The sequence below is a fragment of the Sphaerodactylus townsendi genome, linkage group LG02 (genome assembly GCF_021028975.2).
Source record: "Sphaerodactylus townsendi isolate TG3544 linkage group LG02, MPM_Stown_v2.3, whole genome shotgun sequence".
Taxonomy (NCBI): Eukaryota; Metazoa; Chordata; class Lepidosauria; order Squamata; family Sphaerodactylidae; genus Sphaerodactylus; species Sphaerodactylus townsendi.
In genome coordinates, this window is record NC_059426.1 from 175,235,486 (window position 1) to 175,254,137 (window position 18,652).

Genomic DNA, 18,652 nt, shown 5'->3' on the forward strand with positions numbered 1-18,652 from the left:
CTGAACCTCTAAATTGGAAAAAGAGCTGTGCAAACCGCAGCTGTGGTATGATTTAATCTCAGGCAGTGAGCAACACTTTTGTAGCTATGACTTGTTGAACAGGGACCACATGAAGAAAGGCAGAATATAAACGCTTTAATTTGGAGAGCTGGCACGGCATTGTGATTAGGAGCAGGTGGACTCTAATCTGGAGAACCGGGTTTGATTCTCCACATGAACGGCACACTCTTATCTGGTGAACCAGATTTGTTTCCCCACTCCTACACATGAAGCCTGCTGAGTTACCTTAGGCTAGACAGTTCATTCAGAACTCTCAGCCCCAGGTGTCTGTTTGTGGGGTGGGAGATGGAGGGAAAGGAGGTCTCCTTACAGGTATACCTTTGAGTCTCCTTACAGGTATGAATCCAAACCCCTTCTCTTCCTCCTTCACAAAGAGTTTAAGTATTTGAAAAGCTGTCACTTAGAGGAAGGCAGGGAGCTTGAAACCCAGCGTGGTGTAGTGGTTAGGAGCAGGTGCACTCTAATCTGGAGAACTGGGTTTGATTCCCCGCTCTTCCACTTGAGCTATGGAGGCTTAACTGGTGAACCAGATTAGCTTGTGCACTCCAACACATGCCAGCTGGGTGACCTTGGGCCAGTCACAGTTCTTTGGAGCTCTCTCAGCCCCACCCACCTCACAAGGGGGTTTGTCGTGAGGGGGGAAGTGAAAAGAGATTGTCAGCCCCTACTCTTCTTCCATTGGTAGCAGAGAGTAGAACTGGGGTTAAAATACGAGCAGAAAGGCACTAGAAGAAGAAGAGTTTGGATTTATATCCCCCCTTTCTGTCCTGTAGGAGACTCAAAGGGGCTGACAATCTCCTTGCCCTTCCCCCCTCACAACAAACACCCTGTGAGGTAGGTGGGGCTGAGAGAGCTCCGAGAAGCTGTGACTAACCAAAGGTCACCCAGCTGGCGTGTGTGGGAGTGTACAGGCTAATCTGAATTCCCCAGATAAGCCTCCACAGCTCAGGCGGCAGAGCTGGGAATCAAACCCGGTTCCTCCAGATTAGATACACGAGCTCTTAACCTCCTACGCCACTAGCTAGATATTAGGGAAAATGTAACAGTGAGAGCTGTTCAGCGGTGGAATCAGCAACCCGGGGAGGTAGTGAACTCCCCCTCACTGGCAGTCTTTAACCAACAGCTGAATGAACTCTTGTCAGGGATGCTAGTCTAGGCTGATCCTGCGTTGTCCAACTCCATGTTTCCATAAACCAGCCATTCTCAACCAGGGTTCCGTGGTACCCTGGGGTGCCGTGAGCATGTCCCAGGGGTACCACGGCAACACTACCACCACCACCCCCTCATTTTTGTGGTGTCTCCCACCGGCGCCAGCAAGGACATGGAGCTGGCCCATGGGGCAGGGCCTGCCACAAGGTCAGCAGCCACCCCCACCCCCAGTGCTTCCCTTCACCGTGGGAGGGGAAGGTGGGGGGTGTGGCAAGTAGGGGCAATGGGAGGGGAAGGTGGAAGGTGGCGGCAGGGGTACCGTGAGATATGAAGAGTGAGGTCAAGGGTACCCTGACCTCGAAAAGGTTGGGAAACACTGCCATAAACCCTGCTCTGGAGTTGCTAGGAATTGTGGTTACGCTGCCTTTTTTTTGTATTTTATTTTTTTAGCAAACTTCACTGCATCCACTTCAGCTCCTGGGATTCCAACAAAGAGTGGACTGTCGACATGCTGCAGAATGAGGAAATCGAAGCCGTCTGTTTGGGCCAGGGCTGGGCTGCCTGCGCCACCAGCACCCTCCTGGTCCGCGTGTTCACGGTGGGGGGGATCCAGAAAGAGCTCTTCAGCCTCCCGGGTCCGGTGGTGTCCATGGCTGGACACGGAGAACAGCTGCTGGTGACCTTCCACAGAGGTGCGCTCCTCCGCCCCCCGTTCTATAAAAACCAGGTCTATCAAAACTAGGACAAAGAGGCTTAGAGACAGCTTCTACTCTAGAGCTGTGGCTATGCTGAAATCCGTGGTTTCGTGTTGATGTGCTTGGGGCCGTGTAGGGATGGGTGGAGGAAGGGGAAAGTGAGGATGGGGTATGAGTCTGGAATTGTGTGCATCGAGGAATGCTGCTGTAAATTTCGTTGTGCGTGCACAATGACAATAACATGCTTATGCTGATGCTTATGCTTATTCCTCCACCCCAGCATTTCTTAAATGTGTGCTCCTGTTAGCCACAATCTTTTTTTCCTGCAGCTGCTATGTGTTAAAAAGAACAGCAGTTGGATATTTATCTTTTCTCTACCACAAGGAGACCACCACAGTTTGTTTTTATACGGAGTCATTGTCTTTAGTATAAACTTTCTCAAGCAGGACTCTGAAGAGGCAGCATAGACATACCCTAAATAAAATAAAAGTGTTAGACTGGAATGCACCCTTTTGGATGGCAGCCAATGGACTTTAGCTTTGAATTTTTTTTGCATGCAAAACTGTCTGCAAATAGAAAATGGGCACAGCAGGAAGAAAGCTTCTGCTGCTTTATCTTTGCTTGTTGAGATTGTTTCCTGTTTGTGGAGAGTCTTTAAGGGGGGGGATTTCAAAATGTGAACCTGTGTGGTCCTCTAGCTGCAGCCTGAAGTGGTACAGTCTATTCCAGTGATAGCGAACCTTTTCGAGACCAAGTGCCCAAATTGCAACCCATAGCCCACTTATTTATCGCAAAGTGCCAACATTGTAATTTAACCTGAATACTGAGGTTTTAGTTTGGAAAAAACAGTTGGCTCCGAGGCGTGCGTTATTCGGGAGTAAGCTTGGTGGTAGTCGGTGGTTTTGCTTTGAAGCAACCGTGCAACTCTTCCAACGGGTGAATCACGACCCTAGGAGGGTTTACTCAGAAGCAAGCCCCATTGCCAGCAACTGAGCTTACTCCCAGGTAAAGGATTGCGCTTTAGTTCTTTGCATGAAAATCAGTGGGGTTTAACAGTGCTTAACAGGGTTACCTACACTGCTTCCCCAAAACTAGGTCTTAGGTTTAATGCTAATAATCGAGCCCAGAGGCCCAGGCCAGCCTAGATGTGTGTGAGGGGGGGCACTGTTTGCATGTGCCCACAGAGAGGGCTCTGAGTGCCACCTCTGGCACCCGTGCCATTGGTTCGCCATCACTGGTCTATTCTATCACCTCTGCATTCTGTCATCTCATTGTAATATTAAAGTAGGATCTGGGTTTGAATCCCTACGGTGCCACATAAGCTTGCTGGGCGGCCATGGGCCTGGTCATATACCCTCAGCTTGATCACCCTCACTGAATTGTTGTGAGCATAAAACACCGGAGAGAACAATGATGTGAGCCATTTTGGGTTTGCATTGGGGTGAAGGATGGGATAGAAATAAAGTAAGTAAATAAATAATCCTATTGCCATCTTGTTCCTTCATCCGTAAATCAGGTTCCTTCATCCATAAATCAGGCCTGAGGAGAGGCTGCAGCGTTTGGGACTCTTTAGTTTGGAGAGGAGACGTCTGAGGGGGGATATGATTGAAGTCTATAAAATTATGCATGGGGTAGAAAATGTTGACAGAGAGACATTTTTCTCTCTCACAATACTAGAACCAGGGGGCATCCATTGAAAATGCTGGGGGGAAGAATTAGGACTAATAAAAGGAAACATTTTTTACGCAACGCATGATTGGTGTTTGGAATATGCTGCCACAGGAGGTGGTGCAGGCCATTAACCTGGATAGCTTTAAAAAGGGCTTGGACAGATTATTGGAGGAGAAGTCGATCTGTGGCTACCAATCTTGATCCTCCTTGATCTGAGATTGCAAATGCCTTAGCAGACCAGGTGCTCAGGAGCAGCAGCAGCAGCAGCAGCAGCAGGCCATTGCTTTCACCTCCTGCACGTGAGCTCCCAAAGGCACCTGGTGGGCCACTGCGAGTAGCAGAGAGCTGGACTAGATGGACTCTGGTCTGATCCAGCAGGCTAGTTCTTGTGTTCTATGTCCTTATGATGTTTTAAAATGAAAATCTTGAGTATGAGACCAGGGGTTTTCTGTTTAATGAACCATGTTGCCTGCTGACTGCCTCCAGCTGCTCCTTTTCCCTCTGTTTTTGCCTTCATTAATGATCTCAAATGTTAGTATTTCCTGAAGTTTAAAGATTTTAAAAGCAGCTATAATCAAGTCTGTGGTTCTACTGAATCCCTACTTAGCAACTCATTTTCTTTAAAAAGTGTTTGGCCGTTCTGGCCGTAAGAGCCAGCCAGCTTTGCCTGATAGTAATTATTTTATAAAAATTCGATTATACTTAAGGCTCAAACTCCTAATACTCCTGTTTTCTAGGAATGCTTAAAAAGTCAAGTATGGTGTAGTGGTTAAGAGCAGGTGGATTCTAATCTGGAGAACTGGGTGTGACTCCCCACTCCTCCACCTGAGTGGCAGAGTGGTGAACCAGGTGTGTTTCCGCACTCCTACACTTCTGCTGGGTGACCTTGGGCTAGTCACAGTTCTTTGGAGCTCTCTCAGCCCTACCTACCTCACAAGGTGTCTGTTGTGGGGAGAGGAAGGGAAAGGAGCTTGTGAGCCACCTTGAGTCTCTTTACAGGAGAGACAGATGGGGTATAAGTCCAAAGTCGTCGTCATCTTCTTTTTCAATGAGGAGCTGTTAATACAGCAAATTCCCTTAGGTTCCCTTAGGTATATAGAGGAAGAGAAGAGTTTTGGATTTATATCCCCCCTTTCTCTCCTGCAGGAGACTCAAAGGGGCTTCCAATCTCCTTGCCCTTCCCCCCTCACAACAAACACCCTGTGAGGTAGGTGGGGCTGAGAGAGCTCAGAAGAGCTGTGACTAGCCCAAGGTCACCCAGCTGGCGTGTGTGGGAGTGTACAGGCTAATCTGAATTCCCCAGATAAACCTCCACAGCTCAGGCGGCAGAGCTGGGAATCAAACCCGGTTCCTCCAGATTAGATACACAAGCTCTTAACCTCCTACGCCACTAGCAGAAGGTCTTGTACACAAGTACTGAGACTTCATTTCCTTTGTTCAATTTATGTTTAATCAGAAGTGCTAATTTCCTCCCTTTTTAAAAAATTAGGTACTGGCTTTGATGGGAATCAGTGTCTTGGAGTTCAGCTGATAGAGCTTGGAAGAAAGAAGAGACAGATTTTTCATGGGGATCCACTTCCCGTTTCCTGGAAATCCTATTTAACGTGGGTAGGATTTTCAGCAGAAGGTGAAATAAGTGTTTTCTCTCTCTCTCTCTCTCTCTCCCTCTCTCCCTCTCTCCCTCTCTCCCTCTCCCCTTTTCCCAAGATGCACAAATTGATCTGATTTGTAGTGAAGAACAGGCTGAGTCTACAAGTGGCTCCCAGATTATGATCCGCATCAGTCACAGAAATATCTCCCTGCTGCTGAGCGGGGGAAAGATGAATGTCCAAATCTCTGGAAACATATTTGCTTTTGCAGATTCCTATATGCACTGCAGAAGAACTCTGAGGCTAGCCTGACTCCGAAAATATGATACAGGGTGTTGAGCGTTGCTGTTGTAGGTGCATGCATCTCCAGAACTGTGTTTGTGCAAACAGGTTGTGTGCGTAGGGATAGAATCACAGAGCTGGAAGAGACCACAAAGGCCATCAAGTCCAGCCCCCTGCCATACAGGAACACACAATAACAGCACGTTCATCCAGTCTCTGTTTAAAAACCTCCAAAGAAGGAGACTCCACCACTCTCCGAGGCAGTGAATTCCACTGTCGAACAGCCCTGACAGTCAGAAAGTTCTTCCTAATGTTTAGATGGAATCTCTTTTCCTGCACCTTGAATCCATTACTCCATGTCCTAGTCTCTGAGGCAGCAGAAAACAAGCTTGCTCCCTCTTCGACATGACATACCTTCAAATATTTAAACATAGCTATCATGTCCCCCCTTAACTTTCGCTTCTCCAGACTAAACATCCCCAGCTCCCTAAGTCTCTTTTTGTAGGGCTTGGATTCCAGACCTTTTACCATTTTGGTTGCCCTCTGGACACATTCCAGCTTGTCAATATCCTTCTTAAATTGTGGTGCCCAGAACTGAACATAAATGAGGTGTATTCTTTTTTTGTGAGCTGAGAAATTCTCTGGGCCCATATCCAGGGAAAGTCATGACCTATTCAGTTGCTCTCTCAGCCCCACCCACCTGACAGGGGGTTTGTTGTGAGAGGGGAAGGGAACGGAGATTGTAAGCCCCTTTGAGTCTCCTTACGGGAGAGAAAGGGCGGATATAAATCCAAACTCTTCTTCTTATCCTCAAAGTAGAATTGTATGCAAGACTGTACAGAATTCCTGCTTAACCTCCTCAGTAGTAGAGAAATCTTCATATGTCTCTCACGTGCATAATTATTACAAGTTAAAATAATGTGCAGAAGAGTTTGAGGTCGGTGAAGTTTACAGGTATGCAGGTTGGGCTGATACAGACCCCAACAAATGTACCTTGGAGGACTTCTAATGGGAAAACATTTAATCTGGCTTTGGTAAAGAGCCAGCAATAACGGGCGACTCTTCTTTAGGTAATTTGCACAGTGAAAAGATGTAGCACAGGGGTCTGCAACCTGCAGCTCTCCAGATGTTCATGGACTACAAATCCCATCAGCCCCTGCCAGCAATTGGCCATGCTGGCAGAGGCTGATGTAGAGGTATTGTGATCCATGGCTATCTGAAAAACATGAGTTACAGACCTGTAGCATCACTGATGTTAAAAAATAATGGTGAGCATATAGAGTGGGAGTGAGTCCAAAGATTCTCTGATGTTAGACTGGGATGTAAGGCTCGGGGACTGCTTTTCCTACTTGCTTCTCACACTGGGAACTTTGACCTACACCCTGAAAAGCTTGCCAGCGTGGTGTCGTGGTTAGGAGCAGGTGGACTCTGATCTGGAGAACTGGGTTTGATTCCCCACTCCTCCACCTGAGCAGCAGACTCTTATCTGGCGAACTGGATATGTTTCCCCACTCCTACACTCCTGCAGGGTGACCTTAGGCTAGTCACAGTTTGTTCAGATCTCTCAGCCCCCCCCCCCCCCCACACACACACACAAGGTGTCTGTTGTGGGGAGAGGAAGGGAAAGGAGCTTGCAAGCCGCTTTGAGACTTCTTGTTGAGAAAAGCGGGATATAAATCCAAACTCTTCTTATCTTCTACCTGGAGAGCCTTTGCAATCCCAGGAGATCTCCAGCTCCCACCTGTGAGGCACATAGTGTAACTGTGTTAGTGTTTGTCTTCACTCTGACTCCCAATTGTTTCTTATTATGGTGGATTCACCCACCTGGAGGTTGGCAGCCCCGCCCCCCAGACTCCCACCAGCATGGTGTAGTGGTTAAGAGCAGATGCGCTCTAATCTGGAGAACCGGGTTTGATTCCCCGCTCTGCCACTAGAGCGGTGGATGCCTGCCTGGTGAACCAGATTAGCTTGTGCAGTCCGACACATGCCAGTTCGGTGACCTTGGGCTAGTTATGGTTCTTTGGAGCTCTTTTAGCCCCGCCCACCTCACAGGGTGTTTGTTATGGGGGGAGGGAAGGGAAAGGAGATTGTAAGCCCCTTTGAGTCTCCTTACAGGAGAGAAAGGGCGGATATAAATCCAAACTCCTCTTCTTTTTCTTCGTTCTCCTGTGGTGCTATTGAACTTGAATATAGCTGTTCATTTGCTGCTGTCTACCAGGAGGGGGTGTTATTTCCAAAGCTAGCAAACAGGTGTGCTCTTCAAAATGTTCTTGTAGGTTTTTTAAAATGCCTGCAAGATGTGAAGTGTTGTTGTAGTTAATGCCCCTACAGGAAGCGAATCAACCCAGCCGCTTTACAAAACAAAAACACCCCCTACCTGGTTGGCCAACCTTGTGCTTTTTGTGCATGCATGCTGAATAGGCACCCCGTGTTACGTCGACTCGGAAGGCATCGTGCGCATGCTGAACAGAGGCTTTGGAAATACGTGGACTCCTGTCTGTGACACGAGGGAGTATTGTAAAGGGAAGTCGGACCACTGCTGGATTGTGGGCATTCACGAAAACCCGCAGCAGCTGAGGTAGGGAACCGAACCTATGGAGACTTTGGGTTCAACAGACAGTGTGCATTCTAGTCTGTACCACAGCAGGGATATGAAAGAACAGCTTTTGTTGGCCCCGGGGTCTTCAGAAATACGATAAAAGGATAAAAGGAGCATCAGTGGCGTAGGAGGTTAAGAGCTCGTGTATCTAATCTGGAGGAACTGGGTTTGATTCCCAGCTCTGCCGCTTGAGCTGTGGAGGCTTATCTGGGGAATTCAGATTAGCCTGTACACTCCCACACACGCCAGCTGGTTGACCTTGGGCTAGTCACAGCTTCTCAGAGCTCTCTCAGTCCCGCCCACCTCACAGGGTGTTTGTTGTGAGGGGGGGGAAGGAGCAACCTGCAGAGTGTCACATGCTGAGTCTCACCCAAGGCGTTACTGCCACGAATCTGCAGGTGAAATGTTAGGAACAAGATCCACCTGACCTCGGCCACACAGCTCGGAAAACCCACCAGAACTCAAAAAGGTTGAGGAGCCCTGATTTATATTTTATCCTGTCTTCTCCGATTTTCCCTTCCCCGTTTTATCCTCTGTGAGGCAGGTTGTGCTGAGAGAGAAAGAACAGAGTGAGAATTCGGGTTCCTTAGTCAGATACACTAAGGTCCCTTCCGCACATGCAGAATAATGCACATTCAATGCACTTCCACAATTATTTGCAAGTGGATTTTGCTATTCCGCACAGTAAAATCCAGCTTCAAAGTGCATTGAAAGTGGATTGAAAGCACATTATTCTGCATGTGCAGAAGGGGCCTAACTGCTGCATCACGCTGGCAAAGAAAGCTCTGCTTTGCTCCAGTGCCACATCTGTGGATTTTACCAGCTACTTCCAAAATAGCATCTTCCTCTGCTTTCTTTTCCAACTCATTTATTTCTGGGAAACCCACTGAAAACCACAGAATGCGTCAGACTAGCAGGGTGACTATGTATGAAAGTCATTGTGGTTATTTCCCCTTTTTCCAAAATAACCTAAGGCGTAACACAATTTTTAATTCAAATATGGTTTTTAAAAAAAACCCTTGACAGTAAGAAAGCACCACTGCATTATAGAGTTTGATTTTTTTTAATGTCTTTGGGGCTATATCTCTACAGTTGAGAACACTTCTTAGCTTTTTATACATCTTTTTCTTCACTGGTTGACCTACAACCAGTCATTCGCTCTTAGCCTAACCTACCTCACAGGGTGGTTGTTGCAGTGAGAATAAAATTGAGGACAGGAGAATGATCTTTTTGCCTCCTTTCAGTTCCCATCGAGGAGAAAAGCAAATAAATAAAGCTCCTTGAATACGGGGCGTGCTGAAGGCTTCTTGTGGGAATCAAAGTGTTTTGGGGATAGTTTCATAGAGGGAAGAGGTTTTGAGGAGCAACAGCAGGGTAATGACAGGGGGAAAATATTCCTGGAATAAGTTGTTGGGACGGGGGACAGAGTAGAGGAGAACCAGTTGTGCTGCCCTGAACTTCGTAGTAGAATGGCAAGATTCAGTAGCAATAGAATCATAGGTCGTTTCCGCACGGCCACGGTGGGGGTTGGATCGGCGTACATGACGCCGACCCAACCCCCCTGGAACCGTTCACACGAACGGTCCCAGAAACTACCAGGACGACGGCGCCGCGCCACACCGTTGTCCAATCGACCTACCTGCTCTGCGACCGTGCAGCGCCAAGGCCAGGGGACACGCCCCCCTGCCCTGCGCGACCGCTCCGGAGTCGCAGGGCAGGGGGGGCGTGTCCCCCGGCCTCGGTGACGCGCCGGACGGTCGCAGAGCAGGTAGGTCGATCGGGCACAGGGGGGAGGGATGGCGCCTTCCAGCCGCTGCTGTTCGCACGGCAGCGGCTGGAAGCCGCCGTTTTCCGTAAACCTCGTTGGGGAAGCGAGGTGGGAAAACGGCGGCTTCGCACCGCTCGGGAGGCACGAGGGCGGCGCGGCTGCAAAGCAGCTGTGCCCCTCGTGCGAACAGCTCCCAGGGGACGGCGTTTTTGCCGTCCCCAGGGTGCTGTATTAGTCCCGTGCGGAAAGGGCCATGGAGTTGGAAAAGACCCCAAGGGCAATCAAGTCCAACTCCTTGCAATGCATAAAGGCCAGATGTCAAGACTGAAGCCCTGGAAGAAAGACAATATACTGTCTTTGTACATGCCAAGAGGTGTTGGGAGAGCAATTGTGATGTAGTGGTTAAGAGCGACGGATTATGATCTGGAGAACTGGGTTTGATTCCCCACTCCTCCACACGAACGACGCAGTCTTATCTGGTGAACTGTGTTTGTTTCTTCACCCCTCCACATGAGGATTGCTTCGTGACCTTGGGCCAATCATAATGGTCTCCAAACCGTTTCAGCCCCATTTTCCTCAGAAGGTTGGGGGGGAAGACGAAGGGAAGGAGTTTGTAATCCCTTTTGAGACCCCTTCTGGTTGAGAAAAGTGGGGAATAAATCCAAACTCCTTTTTGGTTTTGGTGGTGGGGGAACCTTGAAAACCCTGCATTTAGATCATGTTCTTTTCCTTCCGCAGATGCATCCCGTGTAAAGGAGCTCGATTCCCACCAACGCTTCCTCGCCCTGCTGTAGCCGTCTTGGCCTTCAAAATTCCTTTTTGTCAGACTGCAACAGACAAGGGGCAGATGGAGGTATGTAGACCTGACGGCAACTGTGCTATTTAGCCATCCCTTATCACAGAGGTGGGATCCAGCAGGTTCTCACAGATTCCCGAGAGTAGGTTACTAATTATTTGCGTGTGCCGAGAGGGGGCTACTAATTGGTGGTTTTGCCACGTGATTTTTGCCTTAGCTACGCCCCTCCTCTCAGCAGTAGCGCGCAGAACTTGAAGCAGTCTAGCAGGAGATGCACCAGCGTGCATGGCAGCCTGCGCCTGTGTGCATTCGTTTCCCGCCCAAGGACCGGCGCAGCAGCTACGTCCTTGCCACAGCCCTGCCCAGGAATGCCCGGCCATGCCCCCATTGTGCCCCACCCAGCCCCATTGGCGCTATGCCACAGTTTGAATCCCACCATGGGAACCTGTTACTAAAATTTTTGGATCCCACCACTGCCTTATCAGTGGTGCACAGAGACCCGATCAGACATGCTGGACATCACTTGGCCCCTGACGCAGCCGAGTCTAGAACGTTGTGAAGTGTTCGTTTCCCTTTCTACCAAGGCCAGGCTCAGGGCAACTTACACACATAATTTAATAACATACGACGTAAAATTCATCACCATCCCTTCCCCATTCCTCATCCAGTCACTATCAGGATGGGGCGGGGGGGGGGGGGCATATGAACAACCTGTGTTAAAATAAATTGTTGTGCTACATTTTGTTCTTCCGTCTGCGTGCCTTAGGAGCAATTCTGGCGTTCTCTCCTATTCCACAATCACCTGGAGCATTTAGCCCAAAGTGGATACGAATGTGATGAGAGCGTGAAAGGCCGGGCCGTCCAGGAGCAGCAGAATCTCTTGATGAAAATGTTTGCGGTGAGTGGGACGTTTGTTGTTTATGACATTTCTATGTTAAAATGGTTCAGGTAGGGCAGTGATGGCAAACCTTTTCGAGACCGAGTGCCCAAACTGCAACCCAAACCCCACTTATTTATCGCAAAGTGCCAATATGGCAAATTAACCTGAATACTGAGGTTCTAGTCCTGCGTGCACCCGCCGCTCTGCCCTGCGCTGCTCCAGCACCCCACCCCTCTGCCTCTGCCCCACCTGCTCAAGCAGGGGCCAGCCTGCTCTAGCCTCCAGCAAGTCCTGCATGCACCGCTCTGCGCCTCTCTAGCATCTCCGCCTCCTCTGCCCCCCCTCAGGAATCAGCCATCCAAAGCACAGGCACTAGGCCCACCAGCCCTTCCTGCTCGCCGCGGGGCATTGTTCCCAGTGGCCCAGGCCAGCCTAGGGGTGTGTGTGTGTGTTTTTCTGTCCCCTCCCCACATGATGAACTCTGTGCGCATGTGCCCACAGAGAGGGCTCTGAGTGCCACCTCTGGCACTCGTGCCATAGGTTCGCCATCACTGAGATAGGGTCCCCGAGGCAGTGAACATCACAATGTTTAAAGCAGCATTTAAAATGAAGTATATATAATTATTCAAACAGTTCAGTAAAAATGTATTGGCGTAAAAGGACACATGAAAACACAGGAGACTCAGAGGGGCTTACAATCTCCTTCCCCCCCCCCCCCCAACAAACACCTGTGAGGTGGGTGGGGCTGAGAGTGCTCCGAATAACTGTGTCTAGCCCAAGGTCACCCAGCTGGCGTGTGTGGGAGTGCACAGGCTAATCTAGCTCACCAGATAAGCCTCCACAACTTGTGGCACAGCGGGGCATCAAACCCGGTTCCCCAGATTATAGCACACCTGCCCTTAACCACTACACCACGCTGGTGGTGTGCCCAACAAGACATACAAGTGTTCACCTGCTGGTGGAAGATGATGATAGAGAGTGACAGATGAATCTCCTTGGGGAGGACGTTCCAGACTTGGTACCACAACCATGCAGGCCCTTTTATATTTCTTTTATTGTAAATGTAGCGCACTAGTTTGTCATTTTTTTCCTGACAGTTTGGTATTCCATTCCTCCCTATAGTTATCCACTTGATACATTATTCCTGTTTGTTTAAGCCTTGAATTGGAGGAGGGATATTTGAATTTAACCTGCTTTGAACGATGCTAGCTGTGACTCCACTTTTCAAAATGGCTGAAACAAGGATGATTGAGGGACTGGAGCACCTTCCCTATGAGGAGAGGCTGCAGCGTTTGGGACTCTTTAGTTTGGAGAGGAGGCGGCTGAGGGGGGATATGATTGAAGTCTATAAAATTATGCATGGGGTAGAAAATGTTGACAGAGACATTTTTTTCTCTTTCTCACAATACTAGAACCAGGGGGCATCCATTGAAAATGCTGGGGGGAAGAATTAGGACTAATAAAAGGAAACACTTCTTCACGCAACGTGTGATTGGTGTTTGGAATATGCTGCCACAGGAGGTGGTGATGGCCACTAACCTGGATAGCTTTAAAAGGGGCTTGGACAGATTCATGAAGTCGATTTATGGCTACCAATCTTGATCCTCTTTGATTTGAGATTGCAAATGCCTTAACAGTCCAGGTACTCGGGAGCAACAGCCGCAAAAGGCCACTGCTTTCACATTCTGCATGTGAGCGCCCAAAGGCACCTGGTGGGCCACTGCGAGTAGCAGAGAGCTGGACTAGATGGACTCTGGTCTGATCCAGCTGGCTTGTTCTTATGTTCTTATGAAAGAAACATAGAGTAAGGCCTTAGATTTGGGCCATGGTGCTGGGAAAGGTGGTTGTTAATCCTACAGAGGCACTTTGATACCCTGACACCTTCTTCTCCTGACTGCCTCTCTGTAGTCCTATACGATTTTAAAATTTGAAATCAGGTACACAGTAGCTCCCATATTCTCAGATGCTTGAAAATGCACAAAGAATGCATGCCGCTGTCAGTGCGCCCAGTGTGATGGTGTAGTTACAATGTTAGACTTGTATGAAGGTCAGAGCAATCCCAGAGACTTTTTCCTGGAAAGTGTTTTTTACTGATTCATTTAATCCGTTTGTTCATACCCCACCTTTCTTCCCAGTGGGGATCCAAAGTGGCTTAATTTTTTTAAAAAATGTATCTTTAGTATATATTATTGTGGTGGGTATTCCGGGCTGTGTGGCCGTGGACTGGTAGATCTTGTTCCTAATGTTTCGCCTGCATCTGTGACTGGCATCTTCAGAGGTGGATCACAGAGAGAAGTCTGTTACACACTGTGTCTAGTGAGAAGGGAATGTTTGGTGGGGTATATATCAGTGATGGCGAACCTATGGCACGGGTGCCAGAGGTGGCACTCAGAGCCCTTTCTGTGGGCACGCACAGAGTTCATCATGTGGGAGGAAAATCGCCCCCCCCACACACACACATCTAGGCTGGACTGGGCCGCTGGGCTCAATTATTAGCATTAAACCTAAGACCTAGTTTTGGGGAAGCAGTATAGGTAACCCTGTTAAGCGCTGTTAAACCCCACTGATTTTCATGTAAAGAACTGAAGCGCGGTCCTTTACCTGGGAATAAACTCAGTTGCTGGCAATGTGACTTGCTTCTGAGTCAAACCTTCTAGGGTCATGATTCACCCGTTCGAAGAGTTGCGCGGTTGCTTCAAAGCAAAGCCAACAACTACCACCAAGCTTACTCCCAAGTAACGCACGCCTCTAAACTAAAACCTCAGTATTCAGGTTAAATTGCCGTGTTGCACTTTGTGATAAATAAGTGGGTTTTGGGTTGCAGTTTGGGCACTCGGTCTCGAAAAGGTTCGCCATCACTGGTATATATTGTCCATGTCCCAGGGGGGGAACCAATCAGTATGTGTTTGGGTGGAACTTGAATCAGTCCATTTACATTTGTAGTCATATTTGCATTCCCTGCAGCAGCAGCCGTATTGGTGAATGCAGATCCTGTGTCTGGGTGGAGTCCATTGTCCATGAACTTAGCATGCCCTTGGCCTTTGCTTCTGGTGTTTCTCTCTGTGATGTACCTCTGAAGATGCCAGCCACAGATGCAGGCGAAACGTTAGGAACAAGATCTACCAGACAGCCCGGAAAACCCACCACAACCGCAACCAGTTGAATCCAGCAGTGAAAGCCTTCGACAATACATTTAGTATATATCTTTAATATTCTGTTGTATTATAGCCCTGTTACCTGTATAACCATGCCCTCCTGAATAATCACATTTTGTATATTTTGCTGAGTGTTAGGAGGATGGGAACGTTCCTGACTTTCTCCGCCAGGCAACACATATGCAAAATTCCCTTGACCTCTCCTTCCTAACCTGGATTTTAATAGCTGTTTTTATGTTATCTATGTATTTTAACCCTTATTTTTATTGTTCTAATCCAGGGGTCTGCAACCTGCGGCTCTCCAGATGTCCATGGACTACAAATCCCATCAAGGGCTGATGGGATTTGTAGTCCATGAACATCTGGAGAGCCGCAGGTTGCAGACCTCTGTTCTAATCTGTGTTTGAGGGGGAGTTGATTTTAATGGTTTTAAAACATGATTTTATCATGGGTATTTTAAATTGTTCGCTGCCCTGGGGGCTCTTGTAGGCATAGAAAGGCAAGATGGAAATATTGTTAACAGTAGTAAAGCATCCCTCCCTCAGTTTTTATTTTTCTAAGCATGATTTCAACCCAAAGGGCTGGTCCTTGCCAACGAGACAACCGTAATGATAGCTTTTCGTTCCCTTCTTTTCGGTTTCCAAGATAAATTCCCCTTGACGAGCATGCGTTTTATTTTCAAATGTAGCTTTCCTGCACACTGGAACGTGAATTCCGCTGCGTGGAGCTGGCAGAGCTCATGACTCAGAACGCCGTGAGCTTGGCCATCAAGTACGCTTCGCGTTCTCGGAAGCTCATCCTTGCCCAGAGGCTGAGTGAGCTGGCAGCAGAGAAAGCGGCCGAGCTGGCAGCTGCCGAAGAAACTGGCAGGGAAGAGGATTTCAGGAGCCACCTGAATGCCGGGTAAAAGGAGACAAAATATCATTGGGGGAAGTAATCAAATCTCTGGTGTTTTCAAATCTGAAAAACCTCATCTGTCAAAAAGGCATCTGGCCGTGTGTGGCTGTGTCTTCTGGCTAACTCCGCTGCTTGGTCCCTTCCTGTCCAGAGAGATCAGCTCCCTGCCCTCTTTCCAGCGTGGAGCCTGCGTGGTACAGTGATTAAGAGCAGGTGCACTCTAATCTGGAGAACTGGGTTAGATTCCTCCACTCCTCCACCTGAGTGACGGAGGCTTATCTGGCAAACCAGATTAGCTTGTGCACTCCAACACATGCTGGCTGGGTGACCTTGGGCTAGTCACTGTTCTTTGGAGCTCTCTCAGCCCCACCTACCTCACAGGGTGTTTGTTGTGGGGGAGCAGGGAAGGGAAAGGAGATTGTAAACCCCTTTGAGTCTCCTTACAGGAGAGAAAGGGTGGATATAAATCCAAAAAACTCCTCCTCCTCCTCCTCCTCTTCGTCGTCGTCGTCGTCGTCGTCATTTCCATTCTAGGGAAAGAAATACCAGAAGTTTGGAGTTGTCGTCTTCCCTGTTCCACAAACATTATTAATCCTTTAACTTCTCTATTTGTGGGTGTTTTCCTACCTACCAACTGACAGGGAAGGGTCCATCACTGTCTAAATTGGGATATTACACTTTCCATATGGGAGGAAGTCCTGTGTTTCAATGGAAAACTGTCCCATTTTGCAAGGATTTGGCAATCGCATGTGGCAACCTAAGCAGCCAAGACTAACTCCAGTCTTACCAGAGTTTGGAAACTCAGCAGGGTCAGTGTTTGGATGGGAAACCACCAAGAAAGTCCAAGGTGACTGTGCAAACCATAGCATGCCGCCTCTGAACGTCTCTTGCCTTGAAAACTCCATGGCATGGACTGTCTAAGGCATGGGAGCTACTGTTTATTACATATTCATATCTAAACCTCCTGGCCTAAATAAGAAATTGTAGTTTCTGTATTTTGTTCGTGTGTATGCATTTTGCCAATCATTCTCGACTGCTTAAGTGTTTTACACTGAAAATGGGCCTATTGAGTTAACACTTAATTTGGATTTTAGCGTGACTTGTTTGTAATTTTTGTTATTAGACAATGTGCAGTAAAAATTCTTTTCTCCCAACCTTTTGGTTCCTAGCTTGTTTCACAGGCTGGGTTTTGTTTCCCTTCAACTTGTTGGTTATTTTGTTGGTTCCACAGGGGACCAGAGTAGTATGTTTTACGGAGCATCCGTCTTCACCCTGGGGAGGGCAGATTTTGTTTTGTTCTGTTTTTATAACTCAGTCCTGCAGTTAACTTGATTGTAAAGGTTCAGTCAGCGAATACAGATGTATATACAGATGTTCAGACAGGTCAGCATAAGTCCAGATCATTTGGCACGTCCCCTGAAAGGCTGAGATCCAGAGGCAGCAAGAAGTTTCAATAAAAATGGGCCTTTTAAAACATTATGGGGACAAACCTGAGCCTCTTCTGGCCTTGTTTGTAAGAACATTAAAAGCGGCTGCGCTTGATTGGATCTCGCCTGCTGACTTGTCCCCATCATCTGATGACTGGAGCTGCGCTGCATGTTAATCGAGAAGTCTCATTAGTTGCTAATAGAAGAAGAGGAGAGTCTGGATTTATATCCCCCCTTTCTCTCCTGCAGGAGACTCAAAGGGGCTGACAATCTCCTTGCCCTTCCCCCCTCACAACAAACCTCCTGTGACGTAGGTGGGGCTGAGAGAACTCCGAGAAGCTGTGACTAGCCCAAGGTCACCCAGCTGGCGTGTGTGGGAGTGTACAGGCTAATCTGAATTCCCCAGATAAGCCTCCACAGCTCAGGTGGCAGAGCGGGGAATCAAACCCGGTTCCTCCAGATTAGATACACGAGCTCTTAACCTCCTACACCACTGCTTAACCTCCTACGCCATAGCCGATCTATCCTCCAAAAATCTGTCCAACCTGTTTTTGAAATCCGTTTAAGCAAATTGATGTTTCAGCCTAGCAGCGATTTCTACAAGTCCATGGATCATTTTGTGAAGTAACATTTCCTTGTTTCATTTGCGAAGTAATATTTCCTGTCCAGAAGAGGGCCTGGCCCTGGTCTCATTTCCCGGCATGCGTTCCAAGTAACTCCTATAAAAACTCCTCGGAACAAAGGAAGTCATATTTACGTTTGTGCTGAGCAATAGGAGCAAATGAGAAGCTGGAGTCCATGCATCCCCCCACCCCACCCCCGAGTAAACTTAGGAGTTACTACGGGGTAGGGGTTTACAACTTATATCAATCTCAGTTGCTAATTTAAAACTGTTTTCTTGCTTACACAAATCTTTTTTTATATATATAATTATTAATTGATATTTTGGATTGTTACAGATTTATATTGTACATCTTATATTTCATCCTCCATATCCTTTCCCCCCCTTTCCCCCCTCTCCCCTCTTCTTTTCTTCTTTAGATGTGCAGCAGCAGGTCCATTCTTTTCAATCTTCTTGTCCATTTTTCTTCTGTGATTCCAATTTCGTTTAGCCAGTCTTTGAATTCCTTCCAGATCCACTTCATGTCTTTTTGTTTTTCTTGCCATATTTGGTTTCTTGACATTATGTCAAAAATTTCTAATTGTATTTGCTCCCATATATATTCCAACCATTTCTGCATTGTCCAGATTTTTTTGTCCTTCCACCCCAATGCTATTCCTGCATGGGCCGCTCTGATCATGAGTTTGAATAGCTTTCTCTTTCTTTGTTCTATTATTGTATAATCCAATGTGCTTATAAATAGTAAATCTATGTTTATCTTTAGTTTTACATTCACGTATTTTTCTATATATATTATAACATTTTCCCACAAATGTTTTACCTCTGGACATTCTAGCCACATATGGGTATATATTTCATTTTTATCCCCACAATGCCAACATTTCGGACTGAGTCCATTTATCATATATGCCAACTGTTTCGGTGTTCTATACCATTTTATTATTAGTTTCTTCTCCAATTCTACATATTTCTCTATTTTTATCTTATTTATATTGTCTGTTATTTGTTTAATAAGATCTACGTCTTTCACTCCATCTTGTTGCCATTTTCCCATTATGCTTA

General features: G+C 47.5%; 1 protein-coding gene across 1 annotated transcript in view; it reads left to right on the forward strand.

Moving 5' to 3' along the window:
• Positions 1 to 18,652, forward strand: part of WDHD1 (WD repeat and HMG-box DNA binding protein 1) — a 70,912-nt gene that overhangs the window by 40,976 nt on the left and 11,284 nt on the right. Inside the window, 6 exon segments of the mRNA XM_048485986.1 lie at positions 1,660 to 1,901; positions 5,065 to 5,202; positions 7,868 to 8,024; positions 10,552 to 10,666; positions 11,376 to 11,507; positions 15,333 to 15,547. Of these exon segments, the coding sequence (XP_048341943.1) occupies positions 1,660 to 1,901; positions 5,065 to 5,202; positions 7,868 to 8,024; positions 10,552 to 10,666; positions 11,376 to 11,507; positions 15,333 to 15,547 (999 nt within the window).